Below are 17,938 nucleotides of genomic sequence, written 5' to 3'. Positions count from 1 at the left end.
CTCTGGTAAAAGTGTTAGTTGATGGTAGGCAGGCAGGCTATTCCAGACAAACTCCTCAGAAGTGAGTGGTGTTCAACAGCCTCCTCCATCGCCTCCCCCTCCCCGACCCCAACCACTGCCCTCAATGGTGTGTTTATACTTTTCTTTTATCTATAGATTTACCGATATACATATGCATCACTAAATAATATATTGTATAAGTTTGCATGCTTTTAAACTTCATATAAATGAAAGGGTATGGTGTGTATTTTTGTTATTTTTTTCACCTTCAACATTATAATGGTGAGAGTCATCTACTGTTTTCACTGCTGTGTAGTGTGTGCTAAAACACAATTTAACTATTCTCTTGTTCATAAACATTTGGCTGTTTACCCCTCTTCCACACCAGTTACAAACAATATTGCTGAGAACACTCTTTGTATATGTCTCGTGGTGCACGTGGGCAAACGTACCATTAGTGGGCACACTAGGAGGGTAGGATAAATGCTCTATGCTGTGTCACAGGATAGATGCTCATTTTCAACTTCATTAGATAACACCAAACCAATTGCCAAAATGGTTGTACCAATTTACACTCTTTTCAAAGACTATTCACTGTGTAGCTTTCTTCTTTTGGGAATGCCTTTCATGTCTTTTAACCATTTTTTTTCTATTTGTTATCTTTTATTAATTTTTAGGATTTCTTGATACATTTTGGAACCTAGTTCTTTGTAAAATATGTTACAAATATCCGTTTTGTGCCTTCTCTTTCCCCTCTCTTTAAGGTGAATTTTGATGAGCAGAAATTCTCATTTGGGTTTCTCATTGAAGTCCCAATCCATCTGGTAGTTGATGTTTGTGATATTAGATATGAATGTGATCCATTTTTCCCACATGAATAAAAATTGTCCCTGCCTTATTTTGCAATAGGGCTATTCTTTACCTGCTGACCTGTGAGTTTCTGTGATGTGCCCAATCTTTGGACACATGTGGAACCTTTCTGGCCTCTTTTTGGTGTTTTCACTACTCAATTTGTCTATCTCTTTGATGAAACCACATTGTCTTAATTACAACATCTTTCTGACATGGCTACATCATGGTGAGGCAAATCCTCCTGCCAGGTTCTTCTTCTTCAGAACTGACTTAGTATCACCCCTCCCACCCCCTTTGCAATTCCATGCACATTTTAGAACCAGGCTCTCAGATTTAATGGAAAACCAATTTCGATATTTTTAATGGTACTGATTCTTCCTATTCATGAGAACAATGTATAGCTCTATTTATTTAGGTCCTTTAAAATGTCTTTTAGTAAGGTTTTATAATTTTTTCTATCAAGGCCTTGCATAGAATTTGTTAAATTTATTCTTGAGTATTTTACATATTTTTTGCTATTAAAATAATATCTTTTAAAAATACAAATTTTAAATTCAAGCTATTTAAGAAAAGATATTTTTAATAAATTAATGTTTTCAACAAATAAAAACATAAATCTACAAGTCATACATCTGATAATGTATAAATTTAATAGATTTTCTAAATTCAAGCCAACCTTGAATTCCTGGTCAAAAGATATTTTTATAAATTTGGCTTGCTAGTATGTTTTCTTTTAGGATTTAATTTTTTTTATCACATTCATAAGTGAGATTTGTCTTTAATATTATTTTCTCATATTGTCCTTACCTTGTTTTGTTGCCGACTTATATAAGCCTTATAAAATTAGTTGTGGCACAATCCCTATTTTTCTCTGAAAGCATCTGTGTAGTGTAGAAATTATCTGTCAGCAAACATTTGTTAGAATTCACGGAAAAAAGCAATTTGGGCCTGTTCCCCTGCATGATAACTTTTAACTATAGATCAAACTTCTTTAGTGATTATTTGGCAATTCTGGTTTTTTCTTTTTCCTGTGTCCATTTTTTTGCTTGGAAAAAAAAATACATTTTCTCATCGTTGGACGCAGTGTTCTCTAGCCATTAGAACAAGCCTGTTAATTGTTTTTTCTTTTTTTGCATCCTGATTTTCCATCTTTCTGTAATTCAGTTAATCTGTCAATTATTAAAAGATGTGTTTGAAATCTACTACAAAAATGGTCTTTTAATTTTTATTCATTTTTTTGCTTTGCATATTTTTGATGTACATACAATTACTCCCTGCTTGGACCCTGAGCTTTGTCTCCTGTCCCCAAGCATGGTCTATTAAAAATGAAGTTCTAGGTCATCAAGAACTAGTACATGTCCTGATAAACTGCACTTTTTATCATTATATGGAACATTTCTAGTAATGCTTTCTGCCAAAAATCTGCTTTTTCTTGATATCAATAAAGCTATGCCAGTTTTCTTTCAATTAGCATTTGCCACCAATATCTTTTTTATCATTTTATTCTCAAATGCTGGGTTCTTATATTTTGAAGATGTGTCTTAAAAACAGTATATAACTGGATTTTGCTTTGTTATCCAGTCTGATACTCTTTGGCTTTTCATTAATGATTTGATTCATCAGCATTTATACTGATTACAGATACATCTAGAGATATTTCTCCTATTTTATTTTGTGCTTTTTATTTGGCCGCATTTTTTATGTTTCTCTTTTTCCCTTTATTTTGGATCAAACTTTTTTTCTCCTTTTATGTTTTTCCTCCAGTGTTTTGGAAATTAAAGACTATTTCTACTTTTCCTGTAAGTTACCCTAAATTTAACATCCATATTTACTTTAGCGTATTATAAAGTTTAATATCTTCACCCTGTTCTCAAATAATACAAAGACCTCAGAATCTTTCAACTCTTATGACCACTATGTGTTCAGTGTTTCTTCCTGCATCTCAGTCTTTTATCTGTGATCATTATCTTTCTGCCTGAAGAACATAATGAAGTTTCTTTGGTTAGGGGCTTTTGGTTGTAAACTCTCTCAGCTTTTGTTTAACTGAAAAGGCCTTCATTTCACCCAAATTCACAAAAGAGAGGTTTTTCTGGGTAAATAACTCAAGCTTGACAGTTATTTTGTCTCAGCACTTTGAAGATCTTCTAAGATCTTCTAACTTCCATTGTTGCTATTGAGAAGCTGAGTATTAGGTTAATTTTCTTTCCTTTGTCATAATCTGTCTTTTCTCTCTGGCTATTTTCAACATCTTTGTTATTTAGTGGTTTTACTATAATGCATGTAGAAATGGATATATTACTATATTTGTTGCTTAGGATTTATTGAGTTCTTGAATTTGATAATTGACATCTTTCATCTGTATTGGAAAAGTCTCAGCTATTATTTCTTCAAACATTAAACTCCCTACATTCTCTATTCTTTATCTGGGAACTCTTGATTAAATGTTTATTAGACACTTTCACTCTAGCCTCTGTGACTCTTAATCTATCCTTTATATTTTCCATCTGCTTGTCTCTTTGTGCTATATTCCAGGTAATTATTTCTCAGTTCCCTAATTCTTTCTGGATCTATGTCTTATCAGTTATTTACTCATGTATTAAGTTTTTTTTATATTATCATGTCTCAGTTCTAGAAATTCTATTAGGCTCTTTTCTAATCATTTCTGAAAGTCTCTTGTTTCTTATTCATACTTTTAAATAGCTGTACTTTATAGTCTCTTGTTTAATGTTTCACATGAATTTAAGCGTATTTATTTCACATTCTGTGTCTCATAATTTTACTACATATAGCCTCTGTGGGTCTGACTATACTGTTTGTTTCTGTTGATTTTGTTTATGTTGGCTTTCCTTTGTGTTTTGTGATTCTCCTTTTTTTTTTTTTTATTGAGAACTTATGTTCCTTGAAACTTTATAGGCACTCTTAAAGCCTAAGTTAAGATGCATTCTTCCAGACAGAATTTGAGTTTTCTTTTGTCACCCTGGAGAAACTATCAAATTGTAAACTCTTTTAAACTAAATTCTTGACTGTGTTTTTTGGGAACAGTGTTTTTTGGTAGTGTAAATTGTAACCTTCAAATGCACATGTTGACTGGTTTTTTATTAGGAATACTCATCAGAGGCTACCTCTTCTTCTCTTTACCAAAAGCCAAAACCAAAACAGCCAATATTTCTTATTATTTTCTTTGGGGAAGGGAGAGGATTAGTTCAATCACATTCGTGTCACTTTCTATTAGGTCCCTTCTTTATGCCGTGGTCTGTGATCCAATCTCCTTCCTTTTTGGACCCTGAGCTTTGTCTCCTCTCCCCAAGCATGATCTATTAAGAATGAAGTTCTAGGTCATCAAAAACTAGCACATGTCCTGAAGGAAGCTGTCACCTTCAAGTACTAGTTTATCTCTCTGGATTTGGGCTTCTCATCATTTCTGACCTCTGAGATTTTTGCCAATTCAGCAATGCTTCAACTTTTTTATTATTAATATTTACTTAAGGAACATTGGTGTTTATTCTGAGATGGTTTTAAAAGGTAGCTTATTTTCCATATTGCTAGGAAATGAAACAAAATTATTTTTTAAAATATTTGGATATTGACAGAAGGAGAGATATTGCAAAAATGCTAGAGCAGGACAGAGAGTCAAGAGAGTTTTTTCTTTTAATTTTGGAGAACTTAAGTTTATAGGTTATAGAGAAAGAACAAAAAAAGAAGGCAGAGGTGAAGATGGAGAAAGAGGACTACTAGGTAGAGGAAAGTTTCAAGGGACACAATGAGGAGGTTAGAAGGAGGATACAAATAAAAAAGACTGGTTTGGAATAAAGGAGGGCTCAATAATGGCCCCAAAAGATGTCTACATTCTAATCCCTGGAATTTGGGAATAGGTCACCGTATATGCAAGGGACTTTGCAGAGATGCTTAAGTTAAGAATCTTGAGGAAAGACTATCCTGGATTATCTAGGTGAGGCGTAAATGTAACCATGATTGTCCTCATAAGAGGAAGGTTTGACTCTCAGAGAGGACAAGGCAACACGATGACAGAAGCAGAGATAGGAGTTAATGTGCTTCAAAGATGGAGGAAGGGAGCCACAGCCAAGGAATGTAAGCAGCCTCTAGAAGCTGAAAAAAGACAAGGAAACGGATTCCCCTCAGAGCTGATGACACTTTGATTTCAGCCTTGTAAAACTGATTTCAGACTTCCAACCTCCAGAAATGTAAGACGATAAATGTGTTGTTTTAAGTCACTCCGTTTATGGTAATTTGTTACAACAGCACTAGAAAAAGAATACAAGGAACACTTTCTTTAGGAATGTAGAAATGGGCCTTTCTCCAACAAATTTGGGTATAGTAATATTTAAATTATAACTAACTTGAATATGTTAAAAATTCTTAATTATTAAAGTAACACGCCCAATGTCACACAGCTAGTAAGTGGCAGAGCATTTAGCACCATAAATGTTTGCTGATAAATACACAGAACCTTTCAGGCTCACTCAGCTGAGATTTGAGTAACAATGTGATGAGGTGCCACAAGGTTCTGAAAGGTCCAGGACAGATCTCTGATTAAGTAAGCTTCCTGGTTTCCTTCTCTGGATCCTCAGTATTCAGGCCCCTGCTTATTTTCTTAGAATTTTCCCCATTCTACTGTGATGCTGAACTTCACCTTTGCAGGGCAGTGACATATCCAGGAAACTGACGCAGTATCTGCCCCTGGGGCATCACCAACTCGGCTTCTGTTTATCTCTTCGGCTGTTGAGGCCTCTCTACAGTTGGTAATGTTGCCTTACTTTCTGGGTTGACTACTCTTCGTTTTGGTGCTGTATGGAACTCCACTGTCATGGAACCCAAGAATTTGTGAACAAAACAACAATAACATAAAGTCTTCCCCAAAATAAGATATAACTGGGCAATTTAATAGGAAAAGTCTTGGGCCACCAAAATATTATGAAATAAAACAGGTGCTACTTACGCAGGTGGACTATCACCACAATACTTTCCAATTCTTTTAGCATCATTGACTTCTCCACCATTAAACACAGCCACATAATCATATCGGCAGTAGTTATCGCGCTCAACATCAAACTTCTCAAACTTTAATTCTATAAGCTTTAGTGAAAGCACAACATTAGAAGCATCAAAATATCACTGCTGAATAACCTCAATGGAATTCCTTCTCTTCCCAGATTTATAGGGTACCATGATTTTCCTTTGTAAAAATGTATTGTTTAAATTATTTGTTTTTGTTTTTATATTTCTTCTGTGATATTTGTATTTCTTGTAGTATTCTTTGCTTTAATTTTTAATCATCTCAAAAGATCATCTCAACCCCAGATGAACCCTAGTTAGGATCTTAAACTTAGGAGCTCTGTTCACTTACATCTAAGAAAGTATGGAAACACTATGTAACCCTGGCAACCTACATTGAGACCATAATTGGGTATGTGTTGGAGTGGAAAGAGGGACTACCTACCAACTTCATTCTTCTTTAGAAGAAAACTAATAGAAATTAAAAAGTATCATCTAAGATGTCCCCTATATTAATGTGTGTCAGAGTGTGGTGTACGTGTGTTTGGGTGGGTGAGATGGTAGAGTTGTTGCCGTTTTGAGGGAAGGAAACTGATAGTCCCATCACATGTAAAGGAGTCAAATTCTTTTTGACTAGGGGCTCAGGGAAGTGGGCCTGTGGTGTCTTCTTGATTTATGTCTGAAGAATGTGCCTAGCACAGCCGATTGGTAATGTGGTTGATTTTTAAAGAGGCTTCATAAAAGCATGATACACAAAGTCGATGTTAGAGTTCTGAAGTATTTCTTAAATTTTTTTTGCACTAGTACCAATAGTAGAGACCTAAATTATTCAAATTAATAGGAAGTTTTGTTTTAATAGGCACTCATTCCCCTGTACAAGCAGATTTGTTCCAGAGCACTTCCAATGTGTGAATCAAAGTAAATTGTACTGTGTTCATAAATACCCATGGCTCCCAGACATCTGGTCCCCACTCTTGTGGGGCAGCAGGTGGGCTGGCAACCCTTCCTACTCTTAGGGATGATAATGGTCATTAATTCCTGTGAAGACAGGCATGTAGTTACCAACCAAAGAAGACTCAGACACAGCAATCTGGATGAAGATGATAATGGCAACAGCATCAGAGAGGGACCAAAGGTAAATTTTGGCTTTGAACATAACTGCCACATATCTACATAGTTACCCACCTTTAAAAAAGTCAAAAAACAGTGATGGGTGAATAATGTCTTATTCATACTTAGCATTGCTTTAAATTGTATTAAAATATTTCCACTTTGTGTCTAGTAACTTCTCACCAGTTAGTAATAAAATGCCTTCCAGGGTATTAAAAAATTGGCTGAACTTTCTCTAATTAGAGATTAGTCACATAACAATTTTTGTAGACAAGATAAATAAATAAATACGAGGCGAAAGAGAAAGCTATGATTAAAAAATAATGAAGGTAAGTATGTAGTAGAAGAAAATGCCCTTAGATTTGCAAAGAAATTTAGGACTATTCTCATTATATTTTTCTTTTTTGGACAGAGCTTCCAGTGATTTCACATACTACAACAATGATTAAAAACTCAATTGGCTGAAGCCAAAAATCATGTTAATAAAATAAAATCCAAATTTAAATTTAAATAATCAAAGAAAAAGACAATGAAAAAAAGATGCTGAATTGTAATCTCTTCAGTATAATTAAGCTGAAATTATTTAGTCTAATATGTATGCAATTGTCACAGAGAAAGATGACCAATACGATCTCAAGAACTACATAATAGTTTGTTTGAGAAATGTAATTTTTAAATGTTATTTTAAATTTTAAAATGTTCAATAGATTTATAGACTCGTTCATTAATACATTAAACAACCATGTTTTTCTTCTAAAAAATAAAAGTTTTGGAATTATGATCAAAGTGCCTACATGCATGTGGATGTGCATTCTAATCATTAAGTTGCATAGTATATTTGCCTAATTTTCCATTAAAAATGAATTTATGGCAAATAGTATTTGTCTAAGTGATACAAAAGATCAGATTAGAAACTTTTTAAAGAACAATGCTCACCATAGAGTGTTTGATTAAAGAACAATATCACAATGCTCACCATAGAGTGTTTGATTAAAGTCTATAGTGTTTGTAATAATAAGAATTTTTTAAAGTTATCTTCAAAAGTCCATAAAGTAGGCTTGGTCTAGTTCTATGCTAAGTTCTGTCCTGCAATTAATATCTGAAAGTGGTTCTCAGAAAGGGTAAAAAATTCATATAACCACAAACTAATAAATACTGGAAAACTAGACCTTCTCTGTTGATTGTTTTAGAGCAACGAATAAAGTTATTTGTGGGGAAGCTGCACAATTTTATTTTCAAAAACAACCAAAAGAAACCACAAAGCATGCTAGCTTTCACATCAGACCACTTGTTCTTTGAAGAGAAGACATGGCGTGCTTGCATTGGTTTTGTCAAAGTGAAGCAGTAAGGCTGTTTTCAATCTGGTGACTAGGATAGCTAATATGAGGACATATGATGGGTTTGCTATGTGAACAAATGGTAACCTGAAACACACGTGTACTTGGGGATTTTTATCTTCTCACAATTAGTCACTGCTGCTTATAACATCTTCCAAATCACATGGGATTTGCTTACCATTTGTAATTCAAAACTTGTTTTGAAAACTGCAGTTATATAATAGGAAACTGAATCCATGACTTTGCAAGTTAAATAACTTGCAAAGGCAATTTTAATCTAGGTCTTCATATGGAGAAATACCTGTGTCCAGCAGAGCCTTCTTTGCCCTGCATCTACAGCTCTTGAGAGCTGGGCCCCTCACAGTGTCTAGACAATTCACACAACCATACTTTCTTAGTATTTTCAGGGAATCTCACCTGATTTTTTGGAGCTACAATATGCCACACACAAGTGACTCCTGCAGGGTAATCACGGTCTGGCCAGTTGGGGGTTTTAAAAGAGCCGGAAGGTCTTTCAAGGCGTCCTCCACAATATTGATCTCCTGAAGTTATTAAATATTAAAAAAAAAAGTCCAAGTTTATATCCTCATATAAGTTATGGCAATGTGACCATGAGGAGATTAGGAATTTAGAATATCAGATAGATAGTACAGTAAATAAAGGCAATGGCAGAAGTTCTTAAATTTTCTCTTAAAAATGGTCACACTCTCCTCAATACACACACACACACACACACACACACACAGAGTGAGTGATCTTTGTTACTTGACACATCACATCAGCAACAAGAGAGTAAAGGAATGGAGTCAGGGCCATAGCTTCTTTTCTTTCTTTCATTTTTGGACAAGACAAAACATTTGGATGTGCATCAGAAATCACGTAGGCTCTACAAATTACATAGATTTTAAGAACCCTCTAGGCAGGTGTGTTAATAAACAGGGTTAAAATCCATGCCCATGGACATTTGAATTAGTTGGTATAGAAAACTTTCATTACCAGAAAATTTTATATGTTTGACATCTTTAAACATTTTTAAGAATAATCTGTTTGTAAAAACAATACGTTTTAAAAATTTCAACAATATAGAAAAGCATAACGAAGTAAAAAAATTACCCCAAATACCACCTCCTAAATCTAACCACAGTTAATATTTAATAAACATCATTTCAGACATCATCACTATGCATGTGTTGATGGACTGACAGTAATAATTTTAGAAAGATATTTTAGCACATAGTTCTAAATTTAATTTTTCTTGGATTTAACAAAGAAAAACTGAATTGAAAATAAAGGAATTAATATAATAAAATATTTCTTTGACACAGAAGATAATCATTCTTAAAAGAAATCTCTAAAATTAAGAAGATGTATTTTAAAAACTGAGGTTGGAAAAATGTCTAAAATTTTTTATTCACGCAACATTTCGAGCACATACAAGGTAAATAGAAAAATATAACTTCTACCCAGTTTCAACAATTATCATCACTCTACTATTCTTTTTATGAATACTGCTACCTAATCCCCACCACCTGCTTTTTTATTAACAAATTTAGGAGAGATAAATTCATATACTCTGAAATGCACAAAACTTAGTGGTAAAATTTTGAAAAATTAGTATATCTATGTAAGCCACACTCTCATGATGATATAGAACCATTTTCCACAAAATTCCTGTATCCCTTCCCAGTCAGTCTGCTGACTCTCCACACTACTTTTCTGAGCAATTCTACATTAGATTAGTTTTATTCTAGATCTTTATATAAATGAAATCATTTAGTATGTATTCTTCTGTGTCTGGCTTCTCCTGCTTATTAGCACAATGTATGAGATTCATTTGCATTGCTGTATTGGTAATCTGTTCCTTTACATTGCTGAGTAGTATTCTAGTGTATGCAAACACAATTTGTTTACCTATTCTCCTGTTGATATTCACTTAGATATTTCCAGTTTCCATTATTGGGTGAATAAAGCCAAGTGAACATTTTTGTACAAATTTCTTTGTAGAATGTATTTTCACTTTTCTTGCATAAATACCCAGAAATGCAATTCTTAGGCCAAGAGTGGGTGTAGACATTTAATCTCATATAAAACTACTGAAAAAATTTTCCCAAGTAGTATAAGTACTTTGGTTGCATTACATGCTTGCCATCATTTGATGTTTTAGCCAATCTGGTGGGTATGTAATGGTATCCCAATGTGGTTTTAATTTGTATTTCCCTGGTAATTAATGATACTGAGTAGTTTTTCATGTACTTATTAGTCATTCAGATAACTTCCTTTGTGAAGTGTCTGTTCAATTGTTGGTCCATTTTTATATTTATTGCAATCTTTATATTTTTATTGTTAAGTTTATAAGTTTTTGTTTATTTTGAATAAAAGTCCTTTATTAGATATTTTTGTGAACATTTTCTCCCATTCTATAGGTTGCCTATTGATCTTTGTAACAATGTCTTTTTATAAGTATTGGTTTTAATTTTAATGAAGTTTGCATGATACATATTTTTCCATCCTTTTACATTCAATTTTGATTTTACATTTCAAGTGTTTTCTTGTAGATCACAGTGCTGGCCTTTGCTTTTTAACCCATTCTAATAATCCTCTGCATTTAATGTATTTATTGAAATGCTTGGATTTAGTGTGTCATTTTCTATTTTGTTCTATTTGTTTCACCTTTCTTTTGTTCCATCTGTTCTTCTTTTCCTGCCTTCTTTGGGTTAGTTGAATAATGTTAGTATTCTAATTTAATATTTTCCCTTTTAGCTCTAACTCTTGCATTTTTAATGGTTACTTTAGGGATTACACCTTAAATTTATCACAATCTCACAATATGCCTAGAGTTAATATTGTATTTCCTCGTGTATTTTATATGTGTGTATATATACATCGGTATAGTTTCCATTTATGTTATATATGTGTGTGTGTGTGTGTGTGTATATATATATTCCATACACTATATATATTCCACACACACACATATATATATAAAATGTATGGTGTGTATATATATACATATACTATACATTCTACAATACAGTGTTAAATTTTTTTTTGTTTTGAACAGAAATAAGAAATTAAGAGAAAATAAAATAATATATAGTCCTTTATATTTACCATTTCCAGTGGCCTTCAATCTTTCCATTACCTTTGTGTTACCCTGTAGAGCCATTTCCCTTCAACCTGAGGAAATTCCTTCAGTATTTCTTGTGATACAAGTATTTATTTGAAAATGTCTTTACTTTACTTTCTTTTCTGAAGATTGGATATAGAATTCTGAATTGACAATTTTATTCCAGCACTTTAAAAATGCTGTTCCACTGCCTTCTAGCCTCTATTGTTTTTGATTAAAAGAATGCTATCATTCATACCATCTTTTCCCTTGTATGTAATTTGGTTTTATGATTGATTTTAAGGTTTTCTCTTTGTCTTTAGATTTCTGTAATTTAGTTTTGATGTGCCTAGGTATGGCTTCATTTTTATTTATGTTGTTTGTGGTTTGTTGATCTTGGTCTATAAATTGATGCTCTTCACTAAATTTTGGTAGCTTTAAGCCATTATTTCTTCAGGTACTTTTTCTGCACTATTATCACTCTCTTATTCTTCTCAGACCCAAATTACACATTAGACCACTTGATATAATTGCCTCACTAGTTTGGGGGGCTCTTTTTCTTTACATTTTTACTCTTGGTTCTTCAAATTAGATCATTTCTAATCAAATTCACTGACTCTCTTTTACTATCTCCAATCTGCCTGTAAGCCCATCAGGTAAACTTTAAACTTTGAAATTCTGTATCTTTCAGGTCTAAAATTACCATTTTATTCTTTTTTTATAGTTTCTTTCTGTTTCTCTTCTGAGATTCACAATCTATTATACATATATTTCCATTTATGTTCTTAAACGTATTTATAATAGCTGCTTTAAAATGCTTGTCTGCTAATTACAACATCTAAATTGCTTTAGGGTCGGTTTTTATTGACTGCTTTTTTCTTGAATATAGACACGCTTTTCTTGTGTCATCACGTGATTGGATTCTGGACATTATGAATGATACATTATAGAGACTCTAGATTCTGTTGTGTTCCTATGAAAAATTATTTTTGTTCAAGCAGGCATTTAACTTGGCTAGATCCAAGTTCAGAATATGTCTCTCTAGCAGTGGGCAGTAGCTGTAATATCTGTTAGTTCTTTCATCTTCCAGCTGATGCTTTCATGCAAGTCCAATTGAGCTCTTCCGCACATATGCAGAATTCAGCTGCCAGCTAAAGATTAGATTTTTGGTAGATTTTATATGTATATTTTGTGCTTCAATTCCTCTGTAGCTCCCAGCCAGAATTTCCTCTCAAATATTCTGGCTGCTCTGTCAGACCCAGATTCTGTCAGACCCAGATTCTGTCCTCTGATATCTCAAAGCAGTAATGTTGCTCTACAGCCCAAAGCAAGAGCAAATTCGGGAGTGTCATCAGGCAAAAGGTTGCAAACCTAACAGATCTTACCTCTGCAGTTATCTTTCAAGGGTAGAGATTTCTATCTTTGGGTTACTCACATATACTGACATGAAAATATCCCAACACGCAGTGTGAAGCGAAAAGAAAAAGTTTTGAAACAATATGAATGCATGATCCCACTAATACTTTTTAAAAGCTAATGTAAAAGTACATACATATAAATAAGTACACATAGAAAGGTATGGCACTTATTTCTAGGAGAGGACTGCAATGGGATGAAGGGGTATGTTTCTATATCTGAATGTGTATATATGTATGCAAATTTCACATTTTTACTCTATGAATTTCTATTTTGAATTTTTACAAGAATATATATGAGATTTTTTTTTAAAAGATTGATTTTTTTTAAATGATCTTTTGGTGGTTTGGTGGCATTTATTAGCTAAGAACTTCTCTTAAACCTTAAAGGAGTAAATCCATATAAAGTGCCTAGAACAGTGTCTGACACATTGTAGGCATTCAATAACTGTGAGCTATCCTTATTGCTGCTTTTGCCATAATGTGAAAACGATACCTCTTTCATTTGGTTCAGCGGCAGAGAACATGGCCATGAAGCCATTCCCAGCTGTGTTGGCATCGGAAATCATCTGCACCATCATCTTGTTGCCACTGGACACAAGGGCTCCAGGCCGGAACGTCCCACAGAAGCGTCCAATACGCTGACCATTGGCATGGCCATTGTACACATCCACAAAGTCATAGCGGCACAGGTTGTCACTCTCGAGGTCTATGAATCGGAAATTAAGAACGACTACTTTTCCCTTGGGAACCTGCCAAGAAAAAGGCCAATTGGAAAACCATGTCATGGAAACAATGTCTAAGGCTTCACAAGTAGCTGAGTACTAAAGAAATGATCTAATTTGAAGAACAGATAAAAGTTTAATATCCAACATGATGCTTTTTCTTCCCTTAAATCTGCACTAAGCTAGAAAAGGCATTCCTAAAAAAATATATAACTATTCTGACAAATTCCACAATTCTCTAGGGCACACAATGTTATTCTTAAGTAGTTTATCTCAACAAAGCTTCAAAATGTTGGATCAATTTTATTAATTGATAAGTCACTGCTTACAAAGAATACCAGTCCTGACTGGACCTTAGCACAGATTTTCATATTCTAAAACACCAAGTCATCCAGCGATACTGTTTGGCAAAGAAGCATTTGAAATGTCACGTCTCATAAATAATACAATCGGATAATCTCAATATATTGAATATTTCTAACAAGTTAAAACCGAAGGGATTATTTGGCAATTGTGCAGCTAATTTATAGATAATTCACTTTGGTTCCTGAAAAATACAGACCAGAAAAATACAGACCAACTACGTATACTGATTACATGAATTGAGTAATTGTTGAATCACCTCTTTTCAAAGTCACCGAATTTTTCATTGTTTGTTTTCTAGATGAAAACTTTATTTACAGGTAACCTTGAAACATAATGCACTGATGAAAAAGATGACTTTTCACTTTCTCTTAAGACTTGTTTCACCATAATTTCCTCCATATAATTCTTATGATGTGTCCCTCCTTGTTCTCTGAACAGGTAGAAAAAAATGGCTGCAAAAGCATTTGGAAGAATTCTTACAAAAGCCCCATTTCCTTCCCAGTTCACACCATCTTTTAATTTCTTTGTTCAAGTTGTTTAGTCATAAAGTCTCAATGAAATTAATCTCACATTTTCAACTAGATGAGGTCCCCATTCAATAGCATAAGAATTCCATTCTGTAAAAATTATGGATGAAAAAGTCAGTGATTTAAATAAAACATGACCCACAAGCAACACTGGTTGGTTTATATTCACCTTAATTAACTATCTCAGACTCAAGAGTCAATAGATGCTTTAACATAAATATGGCTTCCCCATGTTGGTCAGTTCAGTGCCATAATTTTTTTCTCTGTGATAAAAGGAAGTGTTTCAGTGCAACCATCTTTTGTGTCAAACATATACACATTCCAACATAGAAATTTTAATGGAGTAGTCACAAGAAGGTAAAGATTTTGGCTTGGTCATGGTTTCATTCTAATTGCTATCTTAATGGTGTGAATTTCAGAATGTCCAAAGCCATGGTCTAAGAAGCCGATGGCAGAAAATGCAATTTAATTTTTAAACATTCTCACTGAGATACCTGTTATAGAACTTCCTTGGTTTTTGTTGTTTTGTTGCATGCAATCTCCATTTATCCCATGATCAGAAAATTGTCAAAATGTGATCCCATGTTACCTTAAATATAAGCAAGCTCTCTATGAGTTGTAGAAAAATTCCCAGCTAAGGAAAACATTTTGAACTAAATTAATTTAATTTGTGCTGTCCTTGCATGAATAATGACTATCTGTATAAATGCATTGATAAACATTACGGAGGGTAGTTCAAACCTATGAGAATACCCACAGAGTGAGTAGATGAAAAAAAGGGATGAAGTCTAAGGATAGAGCCCTGGGGCAATCCAATGTCATCAGTTCCTCAAGATGAAGTCAAACCACCACAAAGACTGAGTCAGTAGGTAGAAGGCAATCAGAGCAGTGGGGTGCCCAGAAGCCAAGTGAATAGAGTGTGTCCAGGAGAAAGAACTGGTAGGTTGAATCAAGAGGAAGATGAGGATTTGTTAGGTCAGTGGTGACTCTAACAAAGCTGTTTTTGTGGAGCAGTAGGGACAAAGCCTGATAAGAGAAGAATAAGGATCTGAGAAAAAATACAGTGAGAGAAACTGGTGATAATGAATATAAATAAGCTTTTCAAGAAGTTTTGCTGGGAGGATGAAGAGAGTAATATGAGGGTTGCTGGAAGGGGAAGTGAGGTCAAGGCAGGATTTTACAATGGGCTATATTAAGGCATGTTTGCATGCCAATGGGAATAATTCTGTAGAGAGGGCAAAACTGATGAAGTAGAAGAGAAGGAGAATTACTGGAAAAATGAGCAAGAAAGGGGAGATTTGATCTGAGGCACAGACAGAGGAGGCAGCCTTACATAACAGTATGGATGGTTCTCCCAGTGAGAGGAGGGAAGGCAATACAGGCAGGTTAGCAGATGAGATTGTGAGAGCATAAGAAACTTTTCTTCTGATAGCTTTTCTTTTCTTAGTGAAATAGGTAAAAAGGACATCAGCAACAAGAGTGGATGCAAGAGTAGCTTTGAGAGTCTGAGAACAGAGATGTGTAAATGGACTAGAGAAATGCAGCAGCCTGCCATGCCGCATTCAGTTCCCTGGGTGGAGATGCAGAGTAGGTGAAGAGTTGGATTTAAGCAGTGGTAGGTTAGGGGCTGGAGGGGTAGGGGTGGCGGGTGTTTGTCAAGTGAGGACTAAGGACTAAGAGAGGGCCAAGAGAGTTGAGGATATAGGCAGGGGAATGACTGTAATGGTGGACCCCAAGCTAGGTAAGGACAAAAATCAGGATATAGTGGTGAAGGCAAGGTTATGACAATGGAAGTGGGCAGTTGAGAAATGATAGAGGAGAAGCTCATTGGAGGAGAGGAGGTTAAAGACTCAAAAAGATCATTCACAAAGATATTGAAATTATTGTGAATTATGACAAGGAAGAATGTTGAAGACAGCAACAGTGAACCAGGAGTTAAAATTTATAAGAAATGAAAAGGGCTGTCCTGAGGTCTTTAGATGACTACAACGAAGAGAGGCATGGGGCAACACAGTCTTGTTTCATTTAAGTTCTCGGTTCTTTGAAACTAAGAAAATTCTGCTGATTCACTTCTGTGGTCAGGCTGTTGAAATGGACACAGGCCTTGGATACTCATCTCCAATGAGATAAATCATTCCTTCTCAAAAGTTCTTTACTTGGTCTCACTGCAATGAAAAGTCGAAGCTTCTCTGAGAATTAGAGACAATATGTTCAGCAATAGAAACTGATTACATGATTGCAATTTTGAATACATGTTGATCCTAAGAACCCTGGCAAATATTCTTTTGAAGGAAGGATAAAGAAGAAATCTATGCCAGTAGTGGGTCTGCTGTAACCAGAGACGAATGCCATCTTGCACTGAAAGTCAAAGAGAAATTCTGTGGCAAGTGAGATGCGTCCTGCAGCAAACCCTTTTGCTATAACACAGGAGCTATTCTTCATATTTACGTGACTAATCAAGATTGTCTAATGCCCTGTGATGCAAACTTTGCTAAGAGTTCCAGTATTACCATTCTAAAGGACTTTGGAAAGCATATTCTCTGAAGATGACCCTTCCACTTGAAGAATCTATGGTCTTACTTGATTTTTCTTTGTTAAGAATATTTTTAAAATAGAGAAAGATACTTAGGATAACATAACAAACACCTGGGTACCAACAATTCAGAAGTGACTATTGCTAACATTTTGTCAACATATTTTTAAAGTCTCCTTTAATAAAGTAAATTAAAATTTTCCGATAAAATGAGGTTTCCTTGCCCTTGTTTTAGGTTCTATTTCTCCCTCCTTTCTCAAAAACAATCACTTATCATTTAAAATACTTTTATATACATGTATACATATCCATGCAAAATATATTGTAGTTTTGTGTCTGTTTTAAAAATTAATGAAAATGGGATAATGCTGTACATATCACTTGACAACCTGGGCATCCTGGGGAGGAAGAAGCGGAGAGAAATAAAAACAAAAACAAAAACAAAAACACATAGGGCTTTCACAAGCTATTCCTTCTGCCTAGAACACTTTCCCACTTCTGCCCTTCAGTAATTCATGCTTAGGATCTCAGTTTAAAGGTCACCTCTTCCTGGAAGCACCCCCAGACCTCCCAGAACTTTTACTCAAGATGGGCTGTGACCAGTTAGCAGCCTGTTTGTTCTTCGGATCTCTGAGCGTGAGATGGCTCAACCCATTTACTCTCTCATTGTCAGTTTTCCCTGAAAGATAAGAGTTCTAAGAGGCAAGGATCCCTCCGCTTTGTCCATTGTTGCATCCCAAGCCTCTGGACAGTGTGTGATCCCAAGGAGAGGTGCATCATAAAGATTTGTTAAATGCATGAATCCATCCGGAGCTAAATGGAACACCAGCTTCTTTGGACAAATCTTGGACAAGGCATTTCCTGAGCGACTCCACCTCTTGCAGTTCTAATAGCTCCTACCCTGTCCAGCATCAGATCTCCAGAAGGCTGTTCTCTTTTCTAAGCCATTCTTTA

The 17,938-nt window shown here is 34.7% G+C and overlaps 1 protein-coding gene across 2 annotated transcripts in view; it reads right to left on the bottom strand.

Moving 5' to 3' along the window:
* The window catches only part of PCOLCE2 (procollagen C-endopeptidase enhancer 2), a 61,834-nt gene that overhangs the window by 11,606 nt on the left and 32,290 nt on the right, over positions 1-17,938 (bottom strand). For both annotated transcript variants that reach the window (XM_011364446.2, XM_023533158.1), the window contains exons 3-5: positions 13,330-13,585; positions 8,730-8,854; positions 5,810-5,946 (exon numbers count right to left, since the gene is read on the bottom strand). In XM_011364446.2, coding sequence (XP_011362748.1) covers positions 5,810-5,946; positions 8,730-8,854; positions 13,330-13,585 — 518 coding nt within the window. The remainder of the gene's footprint in view (positions 1-5,809; positions 5,947-8,729; positions 8,855-13,329; positions 13,586-17,938) is intronic.

The sequence above is a fragment of the Pteropus vampyrus genome, unplaced genomic scaffold (genome assembly GCF_000151845.1).
Source record: "Pteropus vampyrus isolate Shadow unplaced genomic scaffold, Pvam_2.0 Scaffold97, whole genome shotgun sequence".
NCBI classification, from domain to species: Eukaryota; Metazoa; Chordata; class Mammalia; order Chiroptera; family Pteropodidae; genus Pteropus; species Pteropus vampyrus.
This window is presented reverse-complemented; position numbering and strand designations above follow the sequence as displayed.